At 57.8% G+C, this 14743-nt stretch overlaps 2 protein-coding genes across 4 annotated transcripts; both read left to right on the top strand.

Annotated features, from left to right (window-relative positions):
• The first annotated feature begins 1485 nt into the window (after positions 1–1485).
• DDX41 (DEAD-box helicase 41) lies at positions 1486–6874 on the top strand. Of its 3 annotated transcripts, none has more exons than XM_060144344.1 (17): positions 1486–1616; positions 1693–1803; positions 1963–2240; positions 2321–2395; positions 2524–2584; positions 2710–2846; positions 3277–3349; positions 3452–3605; positions 3683–3819; positions 4658–4820; positions 4982–5113; positions 5391–5462; positions 5567–5663; positions 5803–5952; positions 6037–6108; positions 6225–6335; positions 6515–6874. In XM_060144344.1, the coding sequence occupies exons 1-17, from the start codon at positions 1579–1581 to the stop codon at positions 6649–6651; spliced, it is 1998 nt and encodes a 665-aa protein (XP_060000327.1). In that variant the 5' UTR covers positions 1486–1578; the 3' UTR covers positions 6652–6874. The 3 variants fall into 3 exon arrangements, with proteins under 3 accessions (XP_060000327.1, XP_060000328.1, XP_060000329.1); XM_060144345.1 differs by having other exon boundaries at positions 1491–1605; positions 2081–2240; XM_060144346.1 differs by lacking the exons at positions 1486–1616; positions 1693–1803 and having other exon boundaries at positions 2179–2240; positions 2471–2584.
• Positions 6875–8081: 1207 nt separating this feature from the next.
• On the top strand, positions 8082–13273 carry DOK3 (docking protein 3). Its single transcript, XM_060146583.1, has 6 exons — positions 8082–8149; positions 8733–8949; positions 9908–10213; positions 11890–11989; positions 12102–12274; positions 12373–13273. Exons 2-6 carry the CDS (start codon positions 8878–8880, stop codon positions 13069–13071), a joined length of 1350 nt encoding a protein of 449 aa, XP_060002566.1. The 5' UTR covers positions 8082–8149; positions 8733–8877; the 3' UTR covers positions 13072–13273.
• Positions 13274–14743: the final 1470 nt, after the last annotated feature.

The following is a 14743-nucleotide window of genomic DNA, read 5'->3' as shown; positions in this document are numbered from 1 at the left end:
GTGTGGACACTTCTGTGAAACTTTTCTCTGTGTATTTATTACCTGTGCTCCTCTCTCCCTTCAGCTCTTACACTAGGCTCCTGCCTTGCAATTGAATTCTCACAACTATCTAAAATTCTGCTTCATCATTTCAAAGTTGCAGGTCTGATCAAGCAGCCACTTTACATACAGAGAAAGAAGACTTTTGAGAATGGCATTGAGGGCCCTCTAAGCCCGGCCCCTGCCTCTGGCACACTCTCTCCACACCTGATGACCTCAGTCTCCAGCTAGGCCTGGCACCCTCGGGGCTTCTGACTTTTGCTCACTTGTTTCCCTTTCCCAGTTAACACTTTGTTCATGAATTCCACCATAACTTTCACATCCCTTTCTTTCAACTGAGAAGCCACTTTTACTGTGAGAATCAAGTTTGCCCTGCGTTTATGCTAATTCCAAAAGTGGTACCTTTTGTGTCTTAGAGATTTCTTAATCTCAAAACCAGTTATCTGTGTTTGTCTCCTCACCTAATCTGTAAGGTCCTCACAGCCAGGTTTGTGTCTTGTTCATCTTTTATCTGCTTCGACACTACGCACAATGCCCAGCACATACTCATGTTTAATATATGAAGGAAGAAAACAGCACTGACCCATCACTCGTCTTTAAAAGTTCCCAGTGAAGTTGAAATCACCCTGACAGTCTTGGCCCTGCATGCTCTGGGTCTACCTTAAAGCCTTAGCTCTGACTACCCAACCCCACACGGGCCACGTGATCACTTTGTTCCCTGGGAACTTGCACATGGCCAGAACTTCACTCCTGCTAGACCCTCTATCAGGAAGCCTCTCCCTCTCTTGCATTCCCAGCTCTGAGATGCCACACTTCCTTGTAACTTCAGATGCAGGTCTCCTCGAAGCCTTCTCTGGTTCCCCAGTCACACTCTGAGCTCTGTTACAGCATTTACATTAAATAATCGTTTACATACATATACAGGCCCTCAGTTAAAACCCACCGTCATCATTTTGTTTATCCCTCACCACTCTGAACATAGGCGTCTCACACAGATGAGAACACCAGTCAGAGCGGCAGCGTGTGTTGAGTCACTTTCCCTTCAAGCCCCGCCCTGCCCTCCTTGGCCCGCGCCGGTTAATGGGGGCGGGATAGAGAGCAGGTCGGGATCCCAGCTGGCTGGGTCCCACCGCACCCCGGCCACGAGAGGGCGCAGTGTCCGCTGGCGGGGGCGTGCCGGGTGACGTCACGCCCTGGGCGAGGCTGGGGACCCAGCACACCGCCGTCTTCGGGATCAGCGGTCCCCACGACTCAACCCGACTCGCTTTGCGCCTTCAGCGCGTGCTCCAAGTCCTCCAGCGTCCCACAATGCCTTGCCTGATGCTTTCGCCCTCAGCCCTGGCAACAGCTGCGTAGCCGCCCACAGGGGCCGGAGACGCCACACCGCAAGACAGGGGCTCGGGAGAAAATTTGTCCCTCTGCGCGATCCGGCACTTAGAGGTCGTTGCTAGGCGCCGACGTCCGTTTCTTCACATCTGATTGGATCTCATCATAGGCGAGGCGGGGGTTTTACCGCGGTGCGCATGCGTGCAGCAGAGGATGGAGGAATCGGAACCCGAGCGGAAGGTGGGAGCCAGGTGGGGGTCCGCGCGGGTGGCGAGCGATCGTGAAGTGGGGGGCGGGGGTCCGGGTCTGACTCGTGTGTATCTGCAGCGGGCTCGCACCGACGAGGCGACTGCCACAGGAAGCCGCTCCGAGGCAGACGATGAGGACGACGAGGACTACGTGCCGTACGTGCCGTTGCGACAGCGCCGGCAACTGCTGGTGAGGGCCCCGGCTGGAGGGTGGAACGAGGGCAGGAGATGGGGGTTTGGCGGTGGGATGGGGGGTGGTCCCCGGTCTGCGGAGTAAGGTGTCAAGTACACGGGAGCGTGGTCCCCAGGCAAACGAGGAACTGGCGACCTGATCTGAGGGGTGGGGCAGCTGTGCGCCTCGGGGCACAGAACCCAGTCCCAAAAGCCAGGATCCTGACTCAGGCCCCTGGGCCCGATGCCCCACTGTGCGTTGGGCTCGGCTCTGTGGGGCGCTGGTGGAACCTCAGCTCCAGAAGCTGCTGCAGCGAAGACGCAAGGGAGCTGCGGAAGAGGAGCAGCAGGACAGCGGCAGCGAGGCGCGGGGAGATGAGGACGACATCCCGTTGGGCCCTCAGTCCAACGTCAGTCTCCTGGATCAGCACCAGCACCTCAAAGAGAAGGCTGAAGGTGGGCTGGGCAGCAGGCGGGAGGCTCAGCTTGGTGCACTGCTTTGGTGTCTCTCTGACATCTTCTGCTTGTTTGGTCAGCCCGCAAGGAGTCTGCCAAAGAGAAGCAACTGAAGGAAGAGGAGAAGATCCTGGAGAGTGTGGCTGAGGGTCGAGGTATGGCTGTAGCTAGGGCAGAGAGGAGGTGGACTGAGCCTCCTCCCCCAGTCCTAGGCATGTTATATTTCAAAGGGCCTGGCCTCTGGGAAGCAGGAACCAGCCCTGAGCCACATCTGTTTCCTCAGCCTTGATGTCAGTGAAGGAGATGGCTAAGGGAATCACGTATGACGATCCAATCAAAACTAGGTATGTCTTTCCAGTCTGGAAAGTCAGTCACTCTTACTTCAGACAGTATGTGGTGGAGACTGGCGGGAACACCCCAAAGCCAGCTGTGCCCAGGGGCTCTCTTGACTCTTGCCACCCACCCACAGTTGGACACCACCCCGTTACGTCCTGAGCATGTCTGAAGAGCGGCATGAGCGTGTACGGAAGAAGTACCACATCTTGGTGGAAGGAGATGGTATCCCACCACCCATCAAGAGCTTCAAGGAAATGAAATTTCCTGCAGGTGCCTGGGAGCTGGGAGCAACACCACATTTTGTTAGGGAAATATCTGCAAGGTTGCAGCCTAGCCCTCACCAAGCCCAGCAACTGCAGCATTGGGTCTAGTCAGTGGGGATGAGGGATTTGAGAAGGAGAGATTTGTCTTTATTCTCCTTTTTCAGTTGTTGCAACTGTTCATATTTACCAATTTCTGTCATTAGAGAGCTTTGGTGGGCAAGTGATGACGGCCTTAAACAGACTTGGGTGTGAATCCTGCCTCTGCTTAACCTAGAGGCCTTGGACAAGTCTGCGTGTTTGTTTTTCTTTCTTTTTTTCTTTCTGGGTCTTAGTTTCATCATTTGTAACGTGAAGGACATAGTGCCAACTTTTTGGCTTTGGGGGCTTGTTGGAGTACCTATGAGACACAAGGATGATGCCAGTGTTGTTTTCTGTAGCCATCCTGAGAGGCCTGAAGAAGAAGGGCATCCACCACCCAACACCCATTCAGATCCAGGGAATTCCCACCATGTGAGTGTGAACCTGGTGGCCCTGGGGAGGAGTGGTTGCTAGATGAGAAGTAGTCCCTGTATTCCAGTGAACCTGACCCTCAGGCCTCTCTTCTCTCACCAGTCTGTCTGGCCGTGACATGATAGGCATAGCCTTCACGGGTTCAGGCAAGACACTGGTGTTCACTTTGCCGGTCATCATGTTCTGCCTGGAGCAAGAGAAGAGGTTACCTTTCTCTAAGCGTGAAGGGCCCTATGGACTCATTATCTGCCCCTCGGTAAGAAAGCCTGGCCTGGAGGACAGGGTGCAGATGGGGCCACCTTCTGGTGCCAGCCACTGCCCCTGTACCTGCAGCGGGAGCTGGCCCGGCAGACCCACGGCATCCTGGAGTATTACTGCCGCCTGCTGCAGGAGGACAGCTCTCCACTCCTGCGCTGTGCTCTCTGCATCGGGGGCATGTCCGTCAAAGAGCAGATGGAGACCATCCGACAGTGAGTATAGGCACCCCCGCCCCAAGGGCTTCCCCAAAGTCGCTGCCTAGACAAGCTAAAGGACCCTTTGCTTTAGCCACTCGACAGATCCTTGCAGAGGCCTCTCATGGGCCCAGCCCTCAATGAGCCCCAGTCTAATGGGGAGGTTGGTTGGGGTGGGACAGAGGGATGTGGTGAGGTACTGTGGGAACACAGCAGATGGAACGGGGGCATCTGGGAGGTCAAAGAGCCGGAGCATTCCAGGCAGAAGGCAAAGAGGTGGGGGCCCCGGGGTGTCCAGGAAGGTCAGGTTGTTCAGTGTGACCCATTGAGGAGGCTGAGGCTCTGGGGCATGGCTGGACCTGTGCCCTTTCCACACAGTGCAGTTCCCAACAGACATCACTAGATGTCCAGGGTTACAGACAGACCAAACCCAGTTCCTGTTTCATAGGCATTGCTAGTCAGGGAGGTTGCAGACATGGAAAAGATGAGCTCATTGTACTACGAAAGTGAGCCTTTGAGGTCTACAAAGGGAGCTGTGGGAGCACAGGCTGAGCCCTATCTGAAGATTTAGGACCGTCCTCCTGGGGGCAAGAGGAGTGACCTGGGGGAAGGGTGTGTGGGGCCGAGGTGACCACATGGCTCGGGTAGAGCAGTGGAACAGAGTGGTGGTCGAGAAGGTTGCAGCGCTCTCCAGGAGAGCCTTGTGCCATCCATAGAGCAAGGTGGTGGCAGTGACAAGGAGCGTCAGGTGAGGAGAGATAGGAAAGAGGCTGGAGGGCAGAACAAGGTGGAGTGCCGGCCTCTAGGTAGGGCTTAGCAGGTGGCCCTGCTGTCAGTGTCCCTCCTTGGTCCCCAGTGGTGTGCACATGATGGTGGCCACCCCTGGGCGCCTCATGGATCTGCTACAGAAGAAGATGGTCAGCCTGGATATCTGTCGTTACCTGGCCCTGGACGAGGCTGACCGCATGATCGACATGGGTTTCGAGGGTGACATCCGTACCATCTTCTCCTACTTCAAGGTGCCCTTCCCCACCTGGCCGGGACGCTCCTGCCACCTTCCCCCTACACACCACATTCAACTCTGGAGGGCCCTAAGGCCCTGTGCTGCCCACCCACTGTCCCAGCCCCTCAGGCTCCCCAGGCCCCACGTGCCCTCAGCCCCAGCCTTCTTCTTCCTTAGGGCCAGCGACAGACTCTACTCTTTAGTGCCACCATGCCTAAGAAGATTCAGAACTTTGCCAAGAGCGCCCTGGTAAAGCCTGTCACGATCAATGTGGGGCGTGCCGGGGCTGCCAGCCTGGATGTCATCCAGGTGGGCAAGCACTCCTGATGGGCAGTCTCACCTGTGAGGGCTGGATCTGGCGAGGCTCCCTTAGCTGATCGGAGCCGGGTGGGGGGCCACCTTGTGGGCACTAGGGGTTTCATTCACAGCCACAGCCCTTAGCAGGAAGCCTTCTCATGGTACCCAGCCCTTGGCAAGAGGCTCTCTGGTCACCTCCTAGCCAGGACTGGGGGCCCATCCTCTGTGGCAGGGCCATGGCTGGTGAGCCTGTTCTCAGGACCACCTAACCTGATCCTGGTGGTGGCAGGAAGTGGAATATGTGAAGGAGGAAGCCAAGATGGTGTACCTGCTTGAGTGCCTGCAGAAGACACCGCCGCCCGTGAGTGCTGCCAGCCAGGCTAGCCCAGGGGCAGCATGCTGGCGGAAGGTTGCGGGGGCGCCCAGGAGTCAGCCCCTGTGACTGGAGTTGGCTTTCCTGGACAGGTGCTCATCTTTGCAGAGAAGAAAGCAGATGTGGACGCCATCCATGAGTACCTGCTCCTCAAGGGGGTTGAGGCTGTGGCCATCCATGGGGGCAAAGGTTAGCGTGGCACGTGCATAGGCATGGACCCCGCTGCCATAGCAGCCCCTCATCTTATCCCTTCCCCTACCTGGCCGGCCTGCCACTACTCCCCAGACTCTTGCTGTCGCTCTAATAGCTCCTACCTGACCCTTCCCAGACCAAGAGGAACGAACCAAGGCCATCGAGGCATTCCGGGAGGGCAAGAAGGATGTCCTAGTGGCCACAGACGTAGCCTCCAAGGGCTTGGACTTCCCTGCCATCCAGCACGTCATCAATTATGACATGCCTGAGGAGATCGAGAACTATGGTGGGCTGTTCGGGGGGCTGGGGTTGCGGCCTAGGTCCCAGCCCCTGGGCAGTGGGCCAGATGCTCTGTTCCCTCTCTCTGCAGTGCACCGTATCGGCCGCACTGGGCGCTCAGGAAACACAGGCATTGCCACTACCTTCATCAACAAGGCCTGTGGTGAGTCTGCCACCAGGGCCACCTTTGGCTGTCCCCTGGGTCCTCCACCTATGACCAGCCAGGTCCTGGCTACAGGGCCCAGGGCTGGACCTGATGGTTCCCCACCACCCCCACAGATGAGTCGGTGCTGATGGATCTCAAAGCCCTGCTGCTGGAGGCCAAGCAGAAGGTTCCACCCGTGCTGCAAGTACTGCACTGCGGGGACGAGTCCATGCTGGACATTGGAGGTGACACGGGGTGGGAGACACTAGTCCAATGGGGGCGTGACGGGAACACCACGGAACAAGTCCATTCTGCCCCTCAGTGGCCTGGGGGTCTGATGGGGGCCCAGGGTCTGGGGCACAGAGCCTGGCCCCATCACCATGCTGACCCTCCTCCCCCACCCACCGCTACCCCATTCCCCCAGGAGAGCGTGGCTGTGCCTTCTGTGGGGGCCTGGGCCATCGGATCACCGACTGCCCCAAACTCGAGGCTATGCAGACGAAGCAGGTTAGCAACATCGGCCGCAAGGACTACCTGGCCCATAGCTCCATGGACTTCTGAGCTGGCTGTCATCCCTCTTTCTCTCCAACGGGCCTCCGTCCCTGGGGCTCCAGCCACCTCCCACACACCCCTGCCCCGTGGGCAAGAAGCCAGCATCCTCGGCCCAGCTGGCCTGGGTTGGGCCAGGCTGGACCTGGCTGCCTGTTCCCTGTGCCCCCCAGAATTACTATTTTTGCTCCTCTTTATCCCAGCTGCCATTAAAACACCAGCCTTTTTGGTCTCAGCCTCTGTGTTTTGCCTTCTCTGCCCTGCGCTTCCTGGGCAGGCCTCACCCTCTGACCTCCAGAGCCCCTCTCAGGTAGGGCCTTGGCATCTCCCACCACTACTGCCATACCTGCTGGTACTCAGTTGTGGAAGGAGCTGCCTACCCAGGTTCCCCTCTGGGGGCTTAGGGTAGTTCCTCTAGTCTACCTGGATTTATGACTCAGAGAAGAACCACACTGATGGACCAAGGGGAAATGGTTGGTTGGGTCTACTGGTCTTTCTGATTGGCTGTTATAATCTCCAGCCCTGCCCCAGCCTCCCTCTTCCTGTCACTGTGTAAAGGTCCTGGGGCTTCTCCTAAGGCCCTTTAGGAGGAGACTTCCTGCCTCAGGCCCCTTGCCCACACAGGCTCCCAGTAGGGAACCCTGTGCTCTGTTTGCCAAGGGGGCAGCAGATGCCACAGGACTGCCACTCAGGCCACAAGCACCCACTGACCCAGCTCTGTGCCCAGGTATCTGCTGGGCTCAGGACACAAATGAGCCAGGCAGTTGCCCTCTGAGGAGTTCACAGGTGAGTGGGACAGACAGATCAGCCATGAATAAATGTGGGCAGCGGTCACGGGACTGCTGGCAAATGGGCCAGGATTTCAGCATCTTGCAAAGGGTAGACAGAAAAAGCATTGGTGATAGCTCCTCTGTCCAGGCACTTCATGTGCAAAGCCACATGCTTATCCCAGCAGGACAGCAGTTGCTCAAGCCATGTTTGTCACTTGGTGTGTGGCCTAGGGCAAGTTACTTAATGTTTCTGAGCCTTGATTTCCTCATCGCTGAAATGGCAATGAGAATGCAAAGGACATGGTGTCTGAGGCTGCCAGAGCTCAGGGCTGCTTGGGCCACAGTGGGCACAAAGCCAGGTGAATGAGGCCCTTGGAAAAGATTTCCTGCCCGAGAAGCTACACACCCCACATGTGACCACCAAACAGTATTCAGCCTGTTTACACATTCCTTCCCAGAGGTGGCACTGAATAAATGAAATGAGGCTGTTCTCAGGATTCAGATTCATATGCAGAGCTCCCATACTGGCCTCCAGGAAGACAAGACTGAAACAGGACTCTAGCAAGAAGCAGAGCTTAAAAAGCCTGTGAGCTCTCCAGGGAACCCGCTGGGGGCGTGCCACCCATGCTCACGTGGCTGGGGCCGTGCCATGAGGGCTGGGGCCTTTGTGCTCTCAGACAGCGGGGGGTGGTCTGGGGAGGCCTCCCAGAGGAAGAAGTCCCAGAGCCCTGAGCAGCACGGTGAGAGGTGCCCTGAAGGGGCTAGGCTGGGGGAGGTGGAGGCCAGAATACCCAGCACCCTGAATGCTGGGCCAAGGAGTCCAAGCTAAACCTCAGGGCACTTGGGAGCCAGGAAGCATTTAGGGAGGGAAGAGACAGGTTGGTTTGGGGTTAGAGAGGGCCCGGTGGGCCCAGGTGGGGACGTGGTTCAAAGGGGAGATGCCAAAGCTGGCAATGGATAGGGGCTGTGAAGACGGAGAGGAGCAAGTGAACATTAGAACTATTTCCAGAATAAAGACAAGCAGACCAACCAGGACTCCAAGGGGGAAAACAAGGAATTTGCCAGTCTGGCTAGAGAAAGGTCCTGGGGTAGGGACCAGGCTGTGGGAATGACAGGCCCCAGGGTACACAACAGCCCCAGGATGGGGGAGGGGTAGGAGCTCCTGATTCGGGAGCCAGCCTGCGGTCAGAGGCTCACACCCAGCTGACCCAGGCAGGCACGGGTCATCTGGTGGTCCAAGGCCCCTGCCTGGCACTAGTGGGTACCTTGGGCCAGCTGGAACCCCAAGGAAGAAATATGTGATGCCCTTCACCCCCATCCTAGCTCCTTTTCCGAAGACAGGGCTCCCCTCCCCCAACCCTGCAGCTGCCTCTCTGGACAGAGGGAGGGGGAAGTGGCCAGAAGGGGAAGTGTGAGGAGTTCCCCTCCGGCCCGTCACCAGTCTCCTCAGGCCCTCGGAGCGGCGGCCATGGCCATGGAGCCTCTGGAGACACCCATCAAGGACGGCATCCTCTACCAGCAGCACATCAAGTTTGGCAAGGTGGGGACCCTGGCTGCCAGGCAGCTGCCTGGGACAGATGGTGGGCCTCTGCCCCAGCCTTGGACAGCCCACCAGAACCTGGGAGAATGGGGGTAGGAGTCCAGGTGGGGAATCCAACCCAGGTGTGGGGAAGTGGAACAGAGCCCCATTCTCAGCCTGAGCAGGTTGGGCTGAGTGGGCCTTTTCGAGACCCTGCCTCATTTACAGATGGGAAGCCAAGAGCGGGGGGAGCCAAGAATGGAACCCTTGGGGCAGGGCAGAGCTGAGAGGCTGGTTAATCCAACCGCCTTCCATCCCATCTACTAGTGGCACTGTGGCCCCTCGAGAGGGCTGGAGGCTGAGCTGGAGGAGCCCCCAAAAGTGGAGCTCCATCCTGCAGAAGAGGGCTCAGCTCCTCCCAGCCCTGTCCTGGGGTAGCAGGCCCTGCACACACACAGCTCAGCTGCAGCTGCTGCCCAGGCAGATAAACCGTCTGTTTCCTTTGCTCGACGCTATTTGCATGTTTCCTTCCTTGCCATCATGAGACTGAGGCCTCCCTCCCGCCCCAGCCCTTGTTCCGTGGCCCAATTGACCTTTTCTTTACAGGGGGTGGGTGCACCAACAAAGCAGTAGTGTCAGGTGGTCTGCTCTGGCCACTAGATACTTTACAGACATTGCCCAGTAGAAGCCCCAGCCCCGTGTTCTCATAATCTTTTGAGAGACGAGGATCCTAGTGCTTATGGGGGGGTCACAGTTAGGAAAGCGTGGGGTGGATTTGAAGCTAGGGCTGACCGACTCCAAGCACAGACGCTTCCTGCTGCCGGGCTGGCTCTGGCAAGGCATCCTCTGTGGCCTGAAGAGCTGCGAGGCAGAGGCCAGCCTAGGTGGCCAGGAGTGTTTGCTAAGTGGCTTGTGCTAGGCTGAGCTGCAGGGAGAACTGCCACCCGAGGGTCATCTCCCCCATCTTCATCTCCTGCAGAAGTCCTGGAGGAAGGTATGGGGTCTACTGTATGCAGGAGGCCCATCAGGCGTGGCACGGCTAGAGAGCTGGGAGGTCCGGGATGGTGGCCTGGGGCCAACAGGTGACAGGTCTGTGGGGCCTGGCCGGAGAGGAGAGCGGCGGGTCATCCGCCTGGCTGACTGCGTATCCGTGCTGCCGGCTGACGGTGAGAGCTGCCCGCGGGACACTGGTGCCTTCCTGCTCACCACCACGGAGCGAAGCCACCTGCTGGCCGCACAGCACCGCCAGTCTTGGATGGCCCCCATTTGCCAGCTGGCCTTCCCGGTGAGCACAGAGTGGGCGGGTAAGGCATCCAGGGGCCAGCCGGGGAGACCAGTTCACTCACACCTTGTTCATCTCCATGCTCATTCACATCTCATCACTCAGCAAGCACCTGCCAAGCACCTAGAAGCCTGGGAAACAGCCCAGAAGCCCACAGAACAAATCTCAGATGGCCATGCATGCTATGGAGAAAATGAGAGGCTGGGTGGGAGCAGGAGTGAGTAGGGGGATGTTAGGATGGTCCAGGAAGGCTTCTCAGGAGAGGAGAGTGCGCCTGAATCCTTGAGGAAAAATAACCCACCAGGCAAAGATCTGAGGAAAGAGTGTCCTAAACACAGGTCTGAGGAGTCCCCTGAACTAAGGGAGCAGCATGGGCAAGGGCCCAGGGAAAAGCTTGATGTTCAAGCAGCAGAAAGGCCAGTGTGGCTGGAAGGTAAGGAGTGAGAGGGGGCCCAGGAAGAGGCAACAGTGGAGAGTCCGGTGGGAGCCAACTGAAACTGCCTTGGGCCACATGTGGAGTTTGGGATTTTATTCTGAGTGTGAGGAGAAGCCTTTGGGGAGTTGGACACAGAAGCTGAGAGTTTTAAAGCTTTACAGGATCCATGATGGACCAAAAGGAAATGAGTGGCGGTTCCTCAAAAACTAAACATAGAGTTAACATATGACCCAGCAATTCTCCTAGGTGTATACCCAAGAGAACTGAAACAGGTGTCAAAATAAAACTTGTACGAGAATCTTTAGAGCAGCATTGTTCACAATAGCCCAAAGATGCAAACAACGCAAATGTCCATCAACTGATGAATGGATAAACCAAATGCAGTCTATCCATACAACAGAACATTACTTGGCCATAAAAAGGAATGAAGCACTGATACATGCTACAACATGGATGGACCTTGAAAACACGCTAAGTCAGAGAAGCTAGACACTAAGGGCCACACATTTTATGATTCCATTAATGTGAAATACAGAAGAGACAAATCTATAGTGACAGAAAGCAGCTTAGGGGTTGCCAGGGAATGGGGAGAGGGGGGAATGGGAAGTGACAGTTAATGGGTACGGGGCTTCCATTTGGAATGATGATAAAATTCTGAATCATACACTTTAAAATGGTTAAAATGGTAAATTTTATGTTGTATATTTTACCACAATTCTTATAATTAAAAAAAAAAAGGGAAATAAACAGGAGCAAGGAGACCAGTGGAAAGCCATTGCATTTGACCCTGGCCATGGTACCATGGGCCAAGGTGGTCATGATGGAGAGCTCAGGGTCAGAGCCCAAAGGACATGGTGGGAGATGGGGAAAGAGGCCAGAGATGGGAGGAACAAGTGGCCATTCACTCGTGGGTCCCACCCTTGAAGCTCCCACCCCTTTACTGCTCCAAGCTGTCAGGGACACACACAGGCCGGCCCAGTCGCTGGCCAACCTCAAGGGCAATGGACAGCCTCGTTTGTGCCCTCTGCTTTATAGCACTCAGCACCCTCAAGGGGGAGCCGGTGGGGATTGCAGGTGGGGAAATAGGCTCAGAAGGGTGTCCAGGGTCTTGCAGTGTGTCAGGGGCAGAACTGGGACTGGCACTCAAGTCTCTGGGTGCCCTTGCTTGTCATGAACCCCAGAGAAAGGATGTGGGAAGAGGAGTGGATGGGACACTAACCTCTGACCTTGTCCCATTCCCCAGGGCACAGGGGAGAGCTCCCAAGGACCAGGGGAAGCAGAGGCTCCCAAGAAGGGCCTGGTCCAGATGGAGGAGAACTCCATCTACTCCTCCTGGCAGGAAGGTGAGTCGGGGAGGTACAGGGGCAGCCTCAGCCCTAGCACAAACAGGGCTGGGATCTTTCCGGGACCCCCCGGGGGGCTGTGCTTGTGGCCCTCACGGCGCCGTGCCTGCAGTGGGCGAGTTTCCAGTGGTGGTACAGAGGACGGAGGCAGCCGCCCGCTGCCAGCTGAAGGGGCCCTACCTCCTGCTGCTGGGCCAGGACTCCATCCAGCTGAACGAGCCCGCCAGCCCCCAGGCGCTCTACACCTGGCCCTACCGATTCCTGCGCAAGTTCGGCTCCGACAAGGTGAGGTGCTGGGCGGCCGCCCCACTGGTCCCGCAGGGAAGGGTAGCGGTTGGCGGGCGGCCCCTCAGCCGCTGACTCCCCGTGCCGCCCGTGCCCAGGGCGTGTTCTCCTTTGAAGCCGGCCGCCGCTGCGACTCGGGCGAGGGCCTCTTCGCCTTCATCAGCCCCCGCTCCCGCGACCTATGCGGGGCCGTAGCCGCCGCCATCGCCCGCCAGCGGGAGCGGCTCCCGGAGACGGCGGGGCCCCAGCCCTGCCCCCTGCCGCGGGCCACCTCCCTGCCCTTGCTGGAGCCTCCGGGGGAGCTGCGGGAGGTGCCCCCGGGGCCCGAGGCGCCCGGCTCCCGGAGGGCGCGCGCGGCCAAGCCCGGGCCCCAGAGCCTGCCCCCTCTGCTGGGCCCCGCAGCCCCGGACGAGCCGGCGCCCGCGCTCTACGCGTCGGTGTGCAAGCGGGCCAGCCGGCTTCCGGACGCCGCCGAGCACCTGTACGAGAACCTGTGCGTGCTGGACGCCGGCCCAGCGCCCGACGTCGGCTGTCCGGAGCAGGAGGGCCCGGGCGGCCGCAGCCCCCTGGCCAGCCACATCTACCACAATAGCCAGGACCTGGGCTGGCCCGGCGCGGCCCATGACAGCAGCCTGGAGGCCCAGTACCGGCGGCTGCTGGAGCTGGAGCTGGCCGACGACGGCGACGAGGCCGGGGGCTGCGCCCGCGCCGGTGCCCACTTGGGCTTCAAGGCCAAGCTGGTGACGCTGCTGAGCCGCGAGCGCAGGAAGGGACCGGCTCCCTGCGACAGGCCCTGACCGAGTATCGTGGCGGCCGGAGGAGAGGAAGGCTCTCTCCCTGGGACAAGAGGGCGGGGGAACAATGGACATCTGCAGACACACCCCCACACTCACTCTAGCCTGGAGGGACAAGGCAGACAGCCTGGGGAGGACCCCTCAGGTGCCCTGCTGGACCCCAGTGTACAGTGTACAGATTTGCTGGTAATAAAGCCTTTTAGTTCTCCTCTCCATCCCACCTTGTGGCCCACAGTCCATACCTCCTCCCTACGGCTCCTTGCAGTGGCTTGCCCGGGTCCACACAGACCCTCAAACACAGGCATTGCAGCAAACACCAGTGCCCTGTGCTGGGTTCCAGGGACACACGTGACCTGGACCTGACCTCTGCCACCAGTAGGCTCAAGTCTCCTGGAGCAGCAGGGTGAGATGCAGGTAATTACGGCTCCACGTGGTCCTGTTCAGCAGAAATAACTCCGACAGTAGGGCAGAGGGAGAAATAAGGCTTGCTGATGGGAGAGGTGCCCCCTGAATTGAGTGTGAAGGGCAGGCAGGGCTTCACCAGGCTGGCAGTGAGCCCTGGAGCTTTCCAGGATGAAGGTGGGCATGGTGGGTGCAGAGAGCAAGGGAAGACCATGGACCTGGAGGGCTCCAAGGGGCTGAGGGAGAGTTGGCCGCACATGAGAGACCTCACCATCCTACAATGAGCTTGGTCTCATCCTCAGTAGAGGGACATAGTCAGCCAGGGAAGCAGTGTGGAGGCTGATTTTGAGGGACCAGAAAGCCTGGGCTGGGGAGGAGTTGGGGGCGGGGGGGAGACGGGCAGGTGGAAGGGAGTTCAAATGTGCGCACACCCAAAACACTCCCCACTGAGACTCAAAAATGCACAGACACTTCTGTGGAACCCCTGGCCTCAGTCTTCCTCAACTGTCAAGGATAAAGATCAAATTGCATACCAAGCATACATTCATTCGAGTTTGATCAGGTGCCTACTCTGTGCCAGGCACTGAGGTCACGGCCATGTTCATTACAGCCACAGTCCTGTTCTCAAGGAGTCCTCACTCCGGAGGGAAATAAGGAGTCTCTTGAAGACTTTAGTGCCTGCCTTACTGTCCTCCCCTTATTGCTGTTCCTGTCACCAACGCTGGGCCACCATGCACTCAAGGATCGTGCCCCCAAAGATCCGGCCTCCTGGCCCCTTGACCTCAACTCCACCTCAGCTGCTCACACCCTTGGTACATCCCAAGCCTCATCTTTATGACAGTGACACTCCACTGTCACTTCACAATGATACAGTCTTTTTTTTTTTAATAAATTTATTTATTTATTTTATTTTTGGCTGCGTTGGGTCTTCATTGCTGCACACGCAGGCTTTCTCTAGTTGCAGCGAGCAGGGGCTACTCATTGTGGTGACTTCTCTTGTAGCGGAGCATGAGCTCTAGGCGCGTAGGCTCCAGTAGTTGTGGCACATGGCTCAGTAGTTGTAGCTCTAGGGCTGTAGAGCACAGGCTCAGTAGTTGTGGTACACGGGCTTAGTTGCTCCGCAGCATGTGGGATCTTCCCAGACCAGGGCTCAAACCTGTGTCCCCTGCATTGGCAGGCAGATTCTTAACCACTCTGCCACCAGGGAAGCCCATTTATATTCATTTTTATTTATTTATTTTTTTGCGGTACGCGGGCCTCTCACTGTTGTCAC

Source organism: Lagenorhynchus albirostris, chromosome 3 (assembly GCF_949774975.1).
Source record: "Lagenorhynchus albirostris chromosome 3, mLagAlb1.1, whole genome shotgun sequence".
Classification (NCBI taxonomy): Eukaryota; Metazoa; Chordata; class Mammalia; order Artiodactyla; family Delphinidae; genus Lagenorhynchus; species Lagenorhynchus albirostris.
The sequence above is the reverse complement of the archived record's forward strand: the minus strand, read 5'-3'. Positions and strand labels throughout refer to the sequence as shown.